The 18,900-nt window shown below is 36.1% G+C and overlaps 1 protein-coding gene and 1 long non-coding RNA gene across 9 annotated transcripts in view; one reads left to right on the top strand and one right to left on the bottom strand.

Annotated features, from left to right (window-relative positions):
- The window catches only part of LOC117980692 (uncharacterized), a 289,677-nt gene extending 272,066 nt beyond the window's left edge, over nt 1–17,611 (top strand). The window contains exon 4 of the long non-coding RNA XR_008625765.2: nt 11,785–17,611. This is a non-coding gene — a long non-coding RNA (uncharacterized LOC117980692). The remainder of the gene's footprint in view (nt 1–11,784) is intronic.
- The window catches only part of NKAIN2 (sodium/potassium transporting ATPase interacting 2), a 1,024,303-nt gene that overhangs the window by 162,952 nt on the left and 842,451 nt on the right, over nt 1–18,900 (bottom strand). For 7 of the 8 annotated variants that reach the window (XR_010112510.1, XR_010112507.1, XR_010112511.1 and 4 more), the window contains one exon: nt 2,051–2,251. The exons of the other annotated variant lie outside the window; for it this stretch is intronic. Coding sequence is in view for 2 of the 7 variants with exons in the window: in XM_063605446.1 (XP_063461516.1) it covers nt 2,051–2,251 (201 nt within the window). In the remaining 5 variants the exon portion in view is untranslated. The remainder of the gene's footprint in view (nt 1–2,050; nt 2,252–18,900) is intronic. 8 annotated transcript variants of the gene reach the window in all.

Genomic DNA, 18,900 nt, shown 5'->3' with positions numbered 1-18,900 from the left:
GTATGTCAACTTCAACATATGCCCCCACGTCCAAATGTATTTTTTTAGCACATTCCCTATGTGTCAGCATTTTATGTGGCATTTAATAAATCTGTGAATCTATCTTACACACACATACACACATAAACTAATTCAAATAACTCTATAAATAGTCATATATAAATATCCATGCACATAAACTGTATCTTCACTTCATCCTTAAAACATAGGTGGAAATTTTCCAAAATTTTGTGGGTACAGTAAAGATAGGCAGTTCTACAGAAGGAATATTTTGTTTAAAACCTCCTTTTAATACATATATAAAGATATTTTATCTGACCCCAAATCACAGAAATATTTCACTTTTCTCATGTGATAATGATTACTTGATTTAAATGGATTTTAAAGAATGAAATGGCTACTTCCATCCTGTCAAGTCTAACTTATTTTTACTTCAGGATAAGCAAAGTAGGCACTTTTAGATTTAAAACTATTACAGAAGAGTTTGTTAATTGGAAGGAATGTCTATGGTTGAACATATTCAAGGGATATTACTTAGTGTTTTAGCAAAGAACATAATTCAAATGTTCTGGACATCATTTATGCTGATTTCCAAATAAACAGCCCTTCCTCTTTACTGTCCATTCTGTGATTGGGTGGGACTGTGTGACCAATTCCGCACAATGAACTGTGAACAATGAGCCTTCCTCCCAAGCAGAAGCATGTGTGTGCCCATGTAGACCCTCCACAGCTATTATTACTTTCTGGCAGAGCAACCCATGATGATGGAGATACTGGCTACTCAACTAGCCTTGTTTCCTTACTGAGAGTGATCAGTGGAGCCTCCTGCTGACACACAAGAAGAAACCTTTATGACTTTTATTTACAGAGAATTTGGAAGTGTTTACTAACATAGCATACTTAGCTTCCTTAGTCTATCACAACACACACACACACACACATAAACACACACATTCCACTAAAAATATAACAAGGATATATTAGTTATATCATCTAACACTCACACACTCACATAGTTTTTTTTAATTCCAGAAGAATTTTATGTTTCTCTGAATTGTATGCCACTCTACCCAGAAATGATTATTTATTGTTATCCAAGAACTGTGAGTCAATATCATTTCCAAAATAATTAACTAAAGAGGTAAAAAGCAGATTCTGCTTGCATCATTTGTTGCTAACAATTTTAATACTATGCACATCAATTGCACATCCACATAGAATCTAAGAAAAATCTATGCAGTTCTGCATTTAAGATCTGTAATGAATAAATGGATTCATGTGTCATAAAGTTGCCTTAACTTTATAAATCTCATGATATTATGCAGTTGGCCTTCTTGAGAAAGAGGTGTTTTAATTTATCTCTTTGTCATAGTAATACAATGTTAAATCGTGTATTTTATATAAAATAGGCATATGTTGTACACATATGTTATTTGTAAGTGCTACTGCCTCCTGGTAGAAGGAGGTTTTTTTTTTTATTGTTACAGTACTATGAAAAATGGGGGCAGGAATGTCTTAGAATTAGAATCTATAGAAAATGTGATTTTTTTCTGGAAAAAAAGTGGGAGATTAAAGGTGACGGATGGTGCCTGGGAGAAATCTAGGAAGGAAGAAGGAGATAGGGCAAATGAAAAGGAGAAATCCCAGGGCTAGCAGCACAGCCAAAAGAAGCACTAAAAGAGAAAACACTTATCGAAATCTTATAATTTTGAGTATCGTAGAACGTTATGAAAAAAATCTCTGATCATCCCTTCAGAATCCTTGGAAAAGTCTACCAAAAGTCACGTAATCACATCTTGACTGATTGGATTTCCTATGTAAAATGCTGATGATAACAAAGGGTATTTACTAATTGTCGAAGAAAATCAGCACACTAAGTCCAGAGGATGGTTTGGTTTAACCTGAGGATTTCCTGTTAAAAGTCGCATTAATGAGGAAAAAGCAAAAAGGCCACACTTTACCCACAGATTCCATTTGTGTGCACTGAGTTCGCACAGAAATAAAACAACCCCAGAGGCACTAGAAGGAGCGGTTGGCTGTCAACACTTACTGCGAGGACAATCTGGAGGGAACTATGAGCCACTTCTATGTACTGGTACTCCAGCAAACACCCTGAGACCGTGATGTAGCGATGGTCTTCTGGGGCCCAGTCTGGGGCGGGTGTCACTGACGTCACCGTACATCCTGGTCCATTCTCCATCCACCAAGATCGGTGCATTGATATATTAAAAGTCAGGATAAGGTCTGTTTCCTGCAAGAAGGCAATTTACAAGGATGAGAATTACTTTATAAATGTTAGTCAGCTTACTTGGGACTGACTTGCTTTGACTTTACCATTTGGAAATGTGGGTTTGTTTGTTGTTTTTTTTCCTACCCCATGCTGTATTTTACAGGAAGCGAGGACACAGCTAAATTAATTATGCATCTATGGATTCATCCTACTTATGAAGGTTTTTCCTGACTATAATAATATAGATCAAATTATTTTATTGGAGAAATTCCTAGTGATTTATATTACTAATGATTTATATTCATTGTAACACTGAAGAGTCTTTACCTTTCAAGGGTCTTTCCCATTACAAAGGGAAGGATTTAAACTTTTATCAAGTGAAGTTCATGCTATTCTAAATCTGCTTTATTTTTTTCTCTCAAAATGTTTACTTTTCACACATTTTAAATCTTAAAGCTATACTTCAATTCTGCAACATTTAACATAATATTGTGGCTAATGCTTGAATTTGTAAGACCCTTACTTAAGAAAACATAATATTACTTGCTTCCCCCTCTTCCTATTATTTGGGCAAATCAGTGTCTCTTCAATCTTATCACTTTTTGTGAAATTGGTCATAATGTTTCTTAAGAATTAAGAAGTAAATATTTTTTAGGAAATATTATTATCAAATTCTTGTAGGGTGGAGATAAAAAATCAACTATTTAGATGAAGTTCACCATGTTAGGTGATACACAGCTGTAAATGGAATAAAAGTAGAATTTTGCACTCAGAGAGCTTGCAATCACCTATGCCAACTTGGAGCTATCAATGGCACATGGGCAAATGTTGTCTTCCAGGGAAAGAATGGCTAAAGGAAATGCATCAAAAGCATTTTATTATTCAGCAAGTCATGAAGGAAGATAAGTTCTAAGAAAAAAAGGTCAGGTATGGGAAATTGCACTCTATCAGTTTCAGTGATAGTTACGGCCACAAGATAATAGGTGCCAACTACTCACTCCAAAGTGAGGTTCTGATGGACTAGGCAGACCCTGTATAGATAACGTCTTAAGTCATCGTTTGTGACGTGGAGCCACACACTCACATTGAACATATGGAAAGGTTGAGTTGAAATGGCCAGGGAATTTGGAGATTGCAAGTAGAACTTCTTTGGAAAAAGGTGTGCTATGAGTGTCATCATCTCCATGGTGGTGGTTGGGTGGGGTGGGGGTGATCTCTTTTTTTTACAAGCCTGTTGAGAAAAGCTTCAAAGTATCTTTGGAACCTAGGAAACACAGCAGCTAGTGTCTGACTCAGGCCTGATATATCTCAAAATAGAGTCTGTGGCTAGAGCTACCTGAGAAATGGTCAAACAAAAATTAGGCAGTATGAGAAAGGAAAGTGCACTGCTACATATCATGGATCTAAAGTAATGATCCCTGGTAGCAGATGTGGGCTGTCATGAGAGAGAGCTAACGTGGGATTTCTTCCAAGGAATTCTAAGAAGACCGGTGGGTAGGGGGGTAATGGCTGAATCTTTACCATCACCTATTCTTAGGGCATGAGGGAGGGAGTGTTAAAATATAGTAAGTATGGAAGAGACACCAACTAAATCATGTACCTACAGATGAGATATTTAATGCAATGCAGGGTCTCTGAAAACCCCAGAAAAGTGTCTTGAGACACTTTTCAATCTCATTAGCCACCAAATTCTGTTAGTCTAGATATCTCTCCTGCTCCCTTATCTCCTCTCCATTGCTATACTCCAAGCATAGTGGGGTCTGAGATCTCAGATAATAGTTGTGAGATAGGGATGGGGTTAGTTAGTAAAGATCGAAGTGAAACATGAAGTATACTACTTTCCCTACAGGAAGGAAGAAGTTTAATTTTGAATACAATTTGGATTTTTTATTATAATGTCAGACATTAATTTCTGACCACAGACTTCTTTGGAAACTATAGTGACTTTGGATAACTTGTTATTTTCTGGAAGTAACCACAAAAGTAGGAGATCTGCTATTTATTTTATCCAATGGTAGCAGAAGAATCAGGTCCATGGGGAGCCCTGTGGGGGGAAATCATGAGAAAGGAATGTTTTTTATGTTATTTTTCTCAAAATCATGATCATTTAATGTTTGGTTACCAAAGCAAACTGGATAAATCCCCAGGGCCTAAGAGAAAAGAGAAAACCATTCAAAAGGGCAACCAACAAGAGACTAAGCCATGAGGGCAGCCAGGCTTGGACAGCCCAGCAAGAACACAATCCAGTTCCCTAATCCCTGGTGATATCTAATATCCATAGCTCAAGGTCTCGGTAAACCTCCCTCTCTCACAGGAAGTCAAGACCAACCACAAGGTTCCATTTGAAACAATGGTAAGGAGGATTTTCTGAGACTTAGAACTTGGTTATTTGCATTATTGCTTCTCATCGGTTGAAGCAAAATTTATTTATCATACAAAGCAAGATGATTCAATAATCAACTATGCATGAGTTTATTAGGGGTAATCATAATAGCAAACAGGGACTAGAGCCCAAAGCAGTGACAGTGAAAACATGCTTGTGAGCTGTTAGACATAGAAGTGGTTCAAATAGGTAACTATCCCATTATGCCCGGGACTGTCATGAATTTTGCAATGTAAGTCCCTTGTCCTTGGAAGCCCCTTAGTCCCAAGCACACCAGGACAGTTAGTCACCATAGCTACAGAGACAAGTTTTTAAAAAGCATTGATGTTAGTTGAGTTTGTTGGCCACTAGAGCTATGGTAATCAGAAGTGATCATTTATTTACTAATTATTTATATCCTAACTACTGCCAAAAAAAAGAGTCTTGTCATAATAAAGCAAACATATACCATTAAAACAAGGGTAAAAAATAAGAACCAAAAAAATGGAGATGATAGCTAGTGAGCCAGGAAACCAAGACATGAGTAAGTGCCTCACTTGGATACTCAATGCAGAACTGACTTGTTGGTAATAATGGAGACACAATGGGAACACAGCTATCATTATCTAAAAGAATGAAGAATACCATGGCCCCAAGAAAGACAATCTCTTCTTTCCTAATACTAATTTCTTAAGAGGAATTAACAATTATATAAATATTTCGTATAAAATATTTATAATATATTGGATGGTATCGTTAATTGATTTTTCTTCCATAATTTCAAGAATACTGGCAGCGAATTATGCTGGATTTAACAGACATCTGAGCCATCTTTAGCTCCTCTTTCTAATACAGTAACTATATTAGTTTGCTAGGGCTGCCATAACAAACTACCACACATAGGGTGGCTTAAGAACAAACTTATTTTCTCACAGTTCTAGAGGCCAAAATTCTAAGATCCTGGTGTAAGTAAGGTTCTTTCAAGGGGCTTTCTGTGAAGAAGAATCCATTGCATGCCTCTGAGGGTGTGCTGGTAATATTTGGCATTCTGTGGCTTGTAGAACCATCACCCTAATCTCTGCCTTCATTTCACATGGCAACTTCCCCGGGTGCCAAGCTGTATCCAAATTTCCTTTTTTAAAATATGAGGCCTCCAGTTGTATTGGCCTAGAGCCCACTCTAATGACCTCATTAAGTAGTCACATCTGAAATGATCCTTTTTCCACATGAAGTCACATTCTGAGGTACCGGGGGTTAGGCCATAAACATAAGTTTAGGGGAGCAGGCACAATCCAAATGATAACACCGAACTCTAATTTCTCTCTCTCTTTTTTATTTTATTTTTCATTTCTCCAGAGGGTCAGTTCTAATTTTTCTCTTTTTTTAAATTTATTTACTTTTTTGGTATTTTCTCTTTTAACTTACGTTTGAGATTTCTAAAGGTCATTTGAACCTATTGTCTGGATGACAAGTAAAATATTTTATTACTTCATACATTTATTTATATGCTTTCTACATTATTTATTACTTAGAAAATCAATTAACTACATATATTTTTAATAATTACATTTACCATAAAGCTATAGCCAAAAATAGCATTTCTTGTCCACAGTTCTTTCCATTTCATAGTACCCTATTGAAAGGCAACCACTTTCATTTTTTATAACTGTTTCTTTAAGTATTTACTTTTGTTTTGTAAATATCACGCTCATGTTGACATTATTCATTTATCATTTAAGTATTATCTCCTATTTCTAATATGAAATGTATGAAGTAACATTTTTAGAAATATTCCCTTTCTATTCCTCACCGTTCTGTATAATTTTCTTTAAAATTTGGTTGTATGAATATTACAAAATTTGCATTTCCCTGATGACATATGATGTTGAGACTATTTTCATATACTTATTTGCCATCTGTTTATCTTCTACAGTGAGATGTCTGCTAAGATCTTTGGCCCATTTTTAAATTGGGTTGTTTGCTTTTTATCATTGAGTTTTAAGAGTTCTTTGCCTATTTTAGACTCAAAAATATAAAAATTATATTGTTAAAATATAGATTAAAATACCATATATGGTAGTCTTTTATCATATATGTCTTTTGCAATATTTTCTACCAGTCTATGGCTTGTCTTTTCATTCTTTTGATAACACTTTCAGAAAGAAGTTTTTAAATTTTAACTAAGGACAGCTTGTTAATGCTTTTTTTCATGGATCATGCCTTTGGTGTCATATTTTAAAAGTCACTGCCAAATCCAAGTTCATCTGGATTTTCTCCTGTGTCATTTTCTAGGAGTTTTACAGTTTTGCATTTTACATTTAGGTCTTTGACCCATTTTGAGTTAATTTTTGTCAAGGACACAAGGTTTGTGTCTAGTTTTTTTTTTTTTTTTTTTTGCATGTGGATGTGCAATTATTCCAGCACCATTTATTGAAAGGACTGTCTTCCCCTTTGCATTGCCTTTCCTCTCTTGCAAAAAACAGTTGACTATATTTGTGTGGGTGGACTTCTAGGTTCTCTATTCTGTTCCATTGATCTATATGTCTCTTCTTTTGCCAATACCACACTGTTTTAATTACTGTAACTTTATATTAACTCCTGAGGTTAGGTGTTATTGGTCCTCAAATTTTATCGTTTTCCTTCAATATAGTTTCGTCTATTCTGGGTATTTCACCTCTCTATATATACTTTAGAATCAGTTTGCCAACATCCATAAAATTACTTGCTGGAACTTTGGGATTGTGATGAATCTATCGATCAAGCTGGGATTAACTGAAATCTTGAAAATCTTGAGTCTTTCTATCCATAAACATTGAATTTCACACGATTATTTATTTGATTCCTTTTAAAAGAAGTTTGCAATTTTCCTCATATAGATCTTGCACATATTTTGCTAGATTTTGCTGTAGTTTGAATGTATCCCCCAAAATTGTGTGTAGGAAACATCCCTCAAAGCAATAGTGTTGGGAAGTGAAGCCTAATGAGACATGATTAGGTCATGAGGACTCCATGCTCACCAATGGACTAATGCTGCTATGACGAGTGTGTGGGGCTTCATTATCATGCAAGTGGGTTTGTTATAAAAGAGTGAGCCTGGCCTTTTCTTCACTTCCTCTCTTGCACTCTCTGTGCCCTTCTACCTGGTGATGCCTTCTGCCATATTATAACACAACAAGAAGGACTTTGATGGATGCCGGCCCCTTGATTTTAGAGTGCCCAGCCTCCAGAATTGTGAGAAAATAAATTATTGTTTATTGTAAATTACCCAGTCTGGGGTGTTTTGTCATAGTAGCCCAAAACAAACTAAGATAGAAAACTGGTACCAGAGGAATTGAGTGGTACTATAACGAATACCCGAAAGTGTGGAAACGATTGAGAGCTAGGTAATGAGTAGAGGCTGAAACAGTTTTGAAATGAATGCTAGAAAAAGCTTGTATTGCTATAAATGGAGGATTACAGATGATTCTGGTGAAAACTCAGAAGAAGGAGAGCTACAGGGAAAGTCTGAAACTTCATATATATTACTTAAGTGGTTATGATAGGAATGCTGGTAGAAATATGGGCAGTAGAGGCCATTCTGATGAGGTCTCAGATGGAGATGGGAAACATCTTATTGGAAACTGGAGTAAAGGCCATCCTTGATATAAAGTGGTAGAGAACTTTGCTGAATTGTATCCATGCCCCAGGGCTTTATGGAAGACGGAATTTAAGAGTGATGATCCAGGATATCTGGCAGAAGAAATTTCTAAGCAAAATATTACAGGAGTTGTGTGGCTTCTTTTAACTTCATACAGTAAAATCCAAGAAGAAATAAATTATTTAAAGACAAAACTAGATTTAAATAAAATGATTTAAAGGGAAACACACTTAGGGATTTAAAGGAGTTTCAGCCTTGACCATATGGTACAGAATAAAAGACCTTTTTTAGGAAAGAAATCCAAGGGTATGGCCAAGTACACATTTGATAAGGAGATCAGAATGGCTAGAAGAAAGACAGGTGTTATTCATCAAGATAATGGAAAATGATTCTGAAGGCATTTCTGTGATCTTTGAGACTTTCCCTCTTATCATAGACCCAGAGCTGTAGGAGGGCAGAATGATTTTGGGAGACAGGTCTAGGATGCCCTCCACAAGCTCCTTGACTAGGGCCACTTTGGGCCTCTGTTCCCTGTCTTTATAACTCTGTTCCCCACATTCAAGAAGCTTGTCTCCTTGTCTCCCACAGCTGTGGCTTAAGCAGCCTCAAGTACAGCTCGGGCCACTGTTCCTGAGGGCTCAAGCAGTAAGCCTTGAGGCATTTATGTGGTGCTGACTCTGCAGATGTGCCAAGTTCATGAGCTATGGAGTTATGGCAGCATCCACTAATCAAAGAATATATTAGGCAGCCTGGGGCCCAGGCAGAAACCTGCTTCGGAGCAGAGTCACTAAGCAATGATTAGTGGAATACAGGTAGTGAGGCTACTGCAGAGAGTCCTCCCTAGGGCAAGGCCTGATGGAGCCACAGTAGTGGGGCCATCCCCAAGACCTCAGAACTGCAGAGCTACCAGTCTGCAACAACCACCCGGAGAGTTGTAGTCATGACACCCTATCCTTTGAGAGCTGCTATACAGGCTGAGCCCAGCAAAGCAATAGAGGTGGGGCTGCCTAAAGCCTTGGGGGCTTAACTCCTACCTCAGTGTACTAAAAAGGCGGGACATAGGGTCAAAACAGAGATTATTCTCCAGCTTTAAGATTTAATGTTGTTTGCCCTATTGGGTTTTGGACTTTATTGAGACAAGTCACCCCTCTTTTCTTACCTATTTCGCCCTTTTGGAATGGGAATGTCTACCTTATGTCTGTCCCACCATTGTATTTTGGAAATACATAACTTGTTTTGATTTCATAGGCTCAAGCTAGAGGGAATTTGCCTCAGGAAGAATTGTGCTTTGAGTCTCATCCATATCTGATTTACATGAATCTCTCGACTTTGGACTTTTGAGTTGGTGCTAGAACAAGTTAAGACATTGGTGTTATTGAAATCAAATGAATATATTTTGCATGTGAGGTGAACATAGATTCTGGCGGGCCAGAAGTGCTATGGTTTGAGTATGTCACCCCAAAAGCATGTGAATTTAATACCCAGTGCAACAGTGTTGGGAGGTGGGGCATAACAAGAGGTGATTAGGCCATGAGTTGCTCCACTGTCATGAATGAGCTAATGTTGCCACCATGGGAGTGGGTTTGCTACAGAAGGGTGAGTTTGGCCTTCTTTTTGTTCTCTTTCCCCTCATATATCTCCCTGTCTTTTTGCCTTTCTGCCATATGATACCTTTTGCCATATTATGATGCAGCATAAATGCACACTTATAAATTATAAAATTATATATTACTTAGTCTGCAGTATTTTGTTACAGCAGCACAAAATAGTTGAAGACAAATTGATACCTACATATTTCCTTTTGTGTGTGTGTGGTAATATAAACGGTATTGTATTTTAAATTTCAAATTCTGTTTACTGGTAGTACAAAGGAAACCAACTGGCTTTTGCATATTAACCTTGTACCCTGAAACTTTGCTGTAACTGCTTACTAGCTACAGGAGTATTTTGGGGGCCAATACCTGTAGATTTTCTACACAGACAATCATTTTATCTGTGAGCAAAAATAGTTTTATCTCTTCCTTCCTAATCTGCGTAACTTTATTTCCTTCTCTTGTCTTGTGTTAGCTACAACTTCCAGTAAAATATTAAGAGGTGTAGTGAGACGGAATAACCCTGCTTTGTTCCTGATCTTAGTAGAAAAGCTTCTAGTTCTCACTGTTAGGATGTTAGCTATAGATTTTTTATAGGTACTCTTTATCCAGTTGAGGAAGTTTCTCTGTCTTAGTTTGCTGAGAGTTTTTTTGTTTGTTTGTTTTTATCATGAATGGATGCTGGATTTTGCCAAATGCTTTTTATACATCTACTGATGTGAGGTACATCTATTGATACGATGTACATCTATGGATATTGTAATTTTTCTTCTTTAGTTTGTGGACATGATGTATTACATGAATTTTGAACCAGCTTTGCATACCTGGGACAAATCACAGTTTGTTGTGGTGTATAATTTTTTTTTATACATTCTCTGATTCAATTTGCTATACTGACTGTTATATATTGAAAGTCTTTGCATCTGTGTTCATGAGGGATATTGGACTACAGTTTTCTTTTTTTGTGTTGCCTTTGTCTGGTTTTGGTATTAGGGTGATGCTAGCATCATAGACTGTGTTACGAAGTTAGTGTCTCTGCTTCTATCTTCTGAAAAAGATGGTAGAGAATTGGTATAATGTCTTCTTTATGTGTTTGGTAGAATTCACCAGTGAACCTATCTAGGTCTGGTGCTTTCTGCTTTAAAAAGTTAATAATTGCTGATTCAATTTTTTAATAGATAAAAGCCTATTCAATTTGTCTATTTCTACAAGTTTTTTTAGACTGCATCTTTCAAAAATTGTTCCATTTTATCGTTGTTGTTAAATTTGTAGATATAGAATTGTTAACAATATACCATTATTATCCTTTCTTGTCCATGTATCTGTAGTTATATTCCTGCTTTCATTTATAATATTAGTAAGTCTTAACTTCCGTCTTGTTCTTCGCCTAAAGGCCTAATGATTTATTAATCATTTCAAATAAGCAGTTTATAGTTTTGTTGGTTTTCACTACTGATTTCTTATTTTTAATTTTATTGATTTATTTTCTAATTTGTAGTAGGTCTTTCCTTCTGCTTACTTTGGATTTACTTTGCTCTTTTTTTTCTAGAGTGATAAATTGGAAGGTTAGCTTATTGATTTTAGATTGTTTTAGTATGCATTCAATGCTATAAATTTCCCTCAAAGCAGTGCTTTCACTACATTCTATAAAATTTAAAAAGTGATATTTTAATTTCCATTTAGTTCAAAATATTTTATAATTTGTCTTGAGATTTATTCTTGACCCATGTGCTATTTAGAATTTGTTGTTTAATCTCCATGTATTTTGGGATTTTCCAGCGATCTTTGTTTTTTTGATTTCTTCACATTTTTTGGGCAGATTTTCATCATCTCTTTGTAGCATATCTACCACTAATTATTTTCAAATTGACCAATAGAACTGTAAGGACTCATTCAATATTCATTTCTACATGGTCCAATACTTCAGGATCATTTAATGCCTTTTTTGTTTGTTCTTTTTCAGGTGAACTATGACTTGGAATCCTCCAGGCTTCGGCTTCCATCACACTCCATGAACTTGATGCACATAATTTAATGTAGGCCTCCACCCAATATCATCAGTTCTCTTGCATGTTGAACCCCCAGTTTCCTGGATCTGACCAACATGACCTTAATGTTCCTATCAGCTCGACTAAACTTCAAAGAGATTTTTCCTCAATATGGGCCTCTAACTTCCCTTTTCTTAGAGCACTTACTTTAGAAATTTTGCAATTATCAATTTTTTCTCCCTATTTTTGAGATGTAAATTTTCTACAACTCAGGAATGTCTTTCTCAAGGACATGAGAGATATCCCTTTGAAATGTAATTGTGAAAAATGATAGCACCTCTATTTCAATCTGTGTAGGAGAGTAGGAGCCTAACTCAGGTAAGTGACAATTAGCAAACTCAGATTGCCTAAACACATTCACCAACTTCCCCACTAATGTACTCCCTACTGGTTCACGTCAGCATTTAATAATCCTTCTGCTTTCTTTTCAGTGGAGCTGAGTTCAGTCTGTCTCTATACTGCAGTGGTCTTCTCTCCAATTGCAATGGTCTTGAGTAAAGTGTTCTTTGTTTGTTTTACTTGGAGATGATGTCAGTTCAATATTGAAGTCTCTCTTCCCTACTGCAGTAGTTCAAATAAAATCCATCTTGCCATTCTTAACAAGTATTGGTATAATTTCTCTTTAACATTTCTCATGTCTTTCTCTTAATTGGTTTCTTCTCTTGTTTTACAGAGCATGTTAGTCACTGGTTTCTTAAGTCTGATGAATGTGCTTTCATTACATTTTTATATTAATTGACTGATATTTTGGATGGACACATTTACACTGCTTGGTTAAATACTGCTTGGTTAAATATGATTTTCTCTCAGAATCATGTGGAAATTTCTCCGTTATTTTCTAGTTTCTGTTTTTGCAGTTGAGAAGTCCAATATCATTTTGCTTCCCTACATTTTAAAAAAATGTAACCTGTTTCCATTCTTTCTTTCCTTTGGTATTTTGCATCTGTTTTTAAAAAAGCAATGATATATTTCCAAAACCATTGAAGAGTATAAAGGATATTATAATAACGTCATTATACCCACCACCCAGTTTCATTAATCCTTAGGCTATATTTGCTTGAAGTCTTTTTTTTTTTTTTTTTTTTTTTTTTTTGACAGAGTCTCGCTCTGTCGCCCAGGCTGGAGTGCAGTGGCACAATCTTGGCTTACTAGACCCTCCACCTCCTGGGTTCAAGTGAGCACGTCTGGCTAATTTTTCTATTTTTAGTAGAGACAGGGTTTCATTATGTTGGCCAGTCTGGTCTTGAACTCCTGACCTCAAGTGGTCTGCCTGCCTCAGCCTTCCAAAGTGCTAGGATTACAGGTGTAAGCCACCACACCCAGACTGAAGTCATTTTTAATAGAATATTTTATACAATATAAATGATGCCTTCTCTGTACTTCTCCTAAATATTACTTTCTTCACTTCTTCTTCAGGGATAATTACTATCATGATTTTAGAATTAGTGTTCACATGGCTTTTTTTTACAGTTTTCCTAAATATTTACATATCCATACCCATTAATAATATAAAATACTACATTTTATATTATTTTTTAGGTTTTAAGACATATATATATACTCTACACCTTATTTTGGTTTCCTTTAATATATTTGAGGTTTCTTGCTTTTTTTGTTTTGTTTTGTTTTGTTTTTGTTTTTGTTTTTGTTTTTTGAGATGGAGTCTTCCTCTGTCACCCAGACTGGAGTGCAGTGGCATTATCTCAGCTCACTACAACCTCCGCCTCCCAACTTCAAGCAATTCTTCTGCCTCAGCCTCCTGAGTATCATGGTTTACAGGCATGCACCACCATACCTGGCTAATTTTTGTATTTTTAGTAGAGATGAGGTTTCACCATGTTAGCCAGGCTGGTCTCAAACTCCTGGCCTCAAGTGATCTACTCGCCTCGGCTTCCCAAAGTGCTGGGATTACAGGCGTGAGCCACTGCACCTAGCCTGAGGTTTCTTTATGTAGGAAATACATTCAGCTCCCAGTTCTGAAATTCTCTAAAGGAAGTAACTGGGTGTTTTTGTTGTTGTTGTTGCTGTTTTTCATTTAGCTTGTAGAGCATCTTTGGGCCTTTCAATATATGGGCCCTTTAATTATAGTCTAGAAAATATTATTGCATTATATCCTTAATTTTTTCCTCCCTTCCACCTTTTCTATTACTACAGGAAATTCTGTTAGTCAAACAGTTGACTTCCAGGACTGATCTCTCACCTTCTTATCTTTTCTTTCCCACTGTTTATATTTCTCATTTCTCTTTACTCTGTGAGATTTTCTTTACCAAGTCTTGCGAGTCTAATAGTGAACTATTTTAAAATTTTTAACGTTTTGAACTTCCAAGAGCTAATTATTCTCTAATTGTTCTTTTTATATAGTCTTCTTTTAATTGTGTCTTGGCTATAAGTTTTCTTAGTTCTCTGAATTATCAGAGTTTTAAAATTATATTTTCTACATTGCTTTTGCTTTATTCAAGTTACTCGTCTTCACTAAATAAATAAAAATTAAAAACAATTATTGTCTATAAACAATATTCCTTCCCCTTATGAATGTTTATTTTGTAATGGAGGAGATGGACAACAAATATATAAATACACCAAAATATCTGTGCAGTGATTAATATAATAAGGAAAATAAATTCAAGTAAATAAATAGAATGACCAAGAACTGGGTGAGGGTGAGGGAGTGGGTAACACTATTCTAGATGTAATGGTAAGAAAAGATATCTCAGTATCTTACATTTGAACAGCAGCCAGTGAATGAAGTGAAGGAGTGAACAGAGCAAAGATGAGAAAGAGCATTCCCAGCATTGGGAACAGCCAGTGAGGATGACTTAAAGATTTTCTATTATGTTTATTCTTATCTTTGACTTTCATGTTGGAGCCTTCCTTAAAAGTCTGGTGATCCCTGGTTGTCTTTTCATATTAAATAGGAGGAGCTAAAACTTGATTGGTGCTTTGTTATACATTAGTGTGCTGGTCATTTGTTGTCTCTCACGTAAGATGATGGGGCAGTGCCTTCCAAATGCTCTATGTATAGGAGTCTGTAGGATTTTGCTTTGGGTCTTCAAGTCTTCTTATTATTAGGCACCAAACCACAGCATTTTGGGGCTGAACTGGGAAGGAGCTGGTGGTCTTGCTACATAGTATGCAGTTTTTATTTTTTCAGTATGCAAATTTTAATTTAAACTTCTGTTTAGAAACTGCTGATGCTGACCTGTGCCTCAAGAGGCTTGCCTGTTTGGGGGAGAAGCCTGATGTGGAGACCATAGGAAGAGGCTAAGGCAAGCTACCTGTTCCTTAAACAGATTGTTCAACCTATTCCAGTTTTTGGTCCTCTACCTCACACATTCCTTCCACTTCCAAATCCTGTTGTTAGAGGATGTTACCTGCCAAATTTGTACTTTGGAATCCTCTTCTGCATGTTCATAAGTTTTTGGGTTTTCCTTTCTGCTAACTCACTTGCCAATCCTCTATCTACTTTCAATCTTCTAAAAATTGCTGAAACTTCTTGTCTCACTGTTAATTCTTTAACATCAATTTGTTGCTATTTTAGGATAAAATATAAGTAAGTGTATATCTTCAACCAGCTATCATTAAATGGAAAATTTCTGGTATTATTTTATACTTTCATCTATTTTCCTGTAGACATTTAAACAAGAAGTCTCTGTGTGTATGTGCACATATTCAATGTTTTAACTACAAAATATAAATTTCTTCTTGTAAAACAGACAACATAAGGGTTTTCTTGAAGTCCCCTTTTAAATATAACAGGAATTCCTCAGTGTGATCCGTGCCATGTATATCAGCAGGTTATTTAATTCCTGTATGCTTTGTAATTTTCAGCTCAAAATTATGACTTTTGACACAAACCACAAGTCTCAATGTCACAAAATAAGGTAGAAAACCACAAACAAGCTGGGCATGGTGGCTCATGCCATATAATCCCAGCACTTTGGGGGGCCGAGGCAGGCGTATCACAAGGTCAGGAGATCAAGACCATCCTGGCTAACATGGTGAAACCCCGTCTCTACTAAATATACAAAAAGTTAGCTGGGCGTGGTGCCACATGCCTGTAGTCCCAGCTACTCCGAAGGCTGAGGCAGGAGAATCGCTTGAACCCGGGAGGCGGAGGTTTCAGTAAGCCGAAATCGTGCCACTACACTCCAGCCTGGGCAAAAGAGCGAGACTATGTCTCAAAAAAAAAAAAAAAAAAGGAAAAAAAGAAAAGAAAAGAAAAGCACAAACAAAATCTTTTACACTCTGGATGCATTCGGGATGTATTCACAGGAAAAACATGAAAAAGGGACTCAGAATTGTTAAGATGATAAAACTTTTAAATCTAAAGAAAACTTTCATAATTATATGTTCACATCAGCATAGTGATAAAAAATCTTGGTGTTAATTTATTTATTCATCTCTCCTAGCAAATCTTCAAAAAGTTCAGATTAAAGGACCCCATTTTTGGTCATGTCATTTCTTCAAAATAACAAGGTCTGATGATGTGTTACATGAAAGCTGTTATTAGCACTAAAATTTGTTTCTGACAGGGCCTGTATGTATTCAGGTCAATGTAAGAAGCCTAATTGCTCAACAAATAATAAGCATTTGATTAAAAAAAAAAAGTTGACAAGTAAATGAGAAAATGATACTAATGACATTTCAGAATTTCAATAAAAAGCTAAAATTTACTTTTCCAGCTTATGGTATTTGAAGAGCAAAGCACACATGCATGTAACTGTTATGATAGTAAGTAATGGGGGCTAGATTACAGAGATTTGAAGGTGGAGTGTGAGAGTTGCAATTTAAAAATATGAAATATTTTCTTAGATTTCTGGAGTTTTCTATTACCTTCTTCTTTTAGAATAATATTAAAAATGGATAACTTCTCATTTCTAGGCAGTGTGGTTACTAAAAGGCTAGAAATGCACTCCTTATGAAATGGCAATAAGCCTAGAGTTATCAAGTTAGTTACACAAATATTAATAATTCCTATACCATATGTAAATCACCTTACCAGGCCATAATGATGTGATGTGAATCTATGTAAGATAGTAAGATAGCATATATGACATCATGGGGCTATTGTCTCTTTTGGGAAACTAGGTATAAAAATAAAATATACCGATATAAGAAAGTATTTGATAAGTACTTAATAAGTGATGTGGACAATCTATGTCCAAGAATTCAAATGGTATGGTGCCTGGGAACTCTAGCTGGAACCTGAAAGAGCCAGGCTTAGATAGACCCACAGCCAGGGGAAAAAAGACAATTTTAAGTAAAGTGAAACAATAATCAAAACTATAGATATACAACTTGTATTTCTAAGTAGCAATATGTAGCCTTATACTTATGAGATGGGATTTTGTTAGTAGTAGTATAGAATAGCATTGGAAAGATAAACTGTGGCTAGATTGAAGAGGGACCTAAGTGCCAGATCAATAAATCCTGCTTATTGAAAGGTTTTTGATCAGTAAGAGACCACAAGCACCATTAAATATAAGCCAAGAGTTATTACAATAAAACTAATCTTTCTCTTGTAGGATTGGGTGGGCTGTGCAGGAGATATGTGGTGCAACCAGTACAGGTGCTGTATTTAATAGTAGTCATGAGGAAGTTGGTAACACAGATGCCATTATTATAAATTCTGAGTGCTTGTCCTTAATTATACCCAGACTACTCTCCTGAGTTCTACAAGGATACAGAGAAGCAGAAACTATGACCAGGAGCAGTGCTTTTAATATTTTCAGAGTTAAGAATGGGACCAAGTCAGCATTCTCCTTACCTTAAAACATACTTATGTTGATGACACTAGAGGAATGCCAAGCAAGTACATTTAAGGGAAAAAAGCAAATTTTAACAAACAAAACGTACCCTGGGAAGTATCAATATTTACATTAACAAAACTATATGCAGTTCATCTTTATGACTGAGAGAAATAGGAAAATCCATGATGAATAACATCCTGTAATTAGCAAAGGATGCAGGAGATGGAATAGTGGGGGAGGCTGTATTTGACATGAAGAATCACGTATTTTCATGAACTCTTATTTATTTACAATCAACATACACTGGATTAAATTTTAAGTTATCATCAGAAAGCACTGTTCTGTATTGCACTGCCAATATCTACATGTGGACACTCACTCATAGAAAACCCTGAAAAATTCTTTAAAATTGTTATTAGTCATGGCTTGTTTTCTGCTGGTGAATTTATCATTCTAAGTATAGCATTTTTCTGGTAATACTTGTATAGATCTATGCAAATCCACTTCTACATATAAAACCCCCAATGCTAAAGTTATCCTGGTAGCATATGAAAAGCAGTGAAAGCAAATTATATTGTTCAAGATGCGAGGAAGAACAGCTGAGAAAGTATGGTTTTGAGAAGATAACCAAAATTACAAATATGTTTATTTAACAGGTTGAATGAAAGCTGCCTTTATAGAAATGCAGCCCAGAACAGAAAAAATTTATATCTACCCACTAAAAAATTCAAAGGTGTGATTCATTCCACTATATTGTGAAGGGCGATCAGATATATACTCCTGTTCCTACTTTGTTAGAGTCTTCAACTATGGGTAACTTTGGGATCTGGTTGATTATATATCATAATTCAATATGACACCATAGCTAGGGTTAACTCCAGCTCTTGGTTCCTGACATTAGTTATTCAGGAAAGAGTTTATAAAATATTTCTGTGAGCATGGAAAACATTACAACCATTGCTCTAAAAACATATAAGTAAAGTCCAGTGGTATTTGTCTTTCTAAAAGCTAATCTTTTGGCTGGGTGCGGTGGCTCACACCTGTAAATCCAGCACTTTGGGAGGCTAAGGCAGGTGGATCACCTTGGGATTTTGAGAACAGCCTGGCCACAGTGGTGAAATCCCATCTCTACTAAAAATACAAAATAAAATAAATAAGGCTGGCATGGTGGTGCACACCTGTAGTCCCAGCTACTCATGAGGCTGAAGCAGGAGAATCGCTTTAGCCCAGGAGGCGGAGGTTGCAGGGAGCTGAGATCTTGCCACTGCACTCCAGCCTGGG

This window comes from Pan paniscus, chromosome 5, assembly GCF_029289425.2.
Source record: "Pan paniscus chromosome 5, NHGRI_mPanPan1-v2.0_pri, whole genome shotgun sequence".
Classification (NCBI taxonomy): domain Eukaryota; kingdom Metazoa; phylum Chordata; class Mammalia; order Primates; family Hominidae; genus Pan; species Pan paniscus.
Note: the sequence above shows the minus strand (reverse complement) of the source record. Positions and strands in the feature narration are given on the sequence as shown.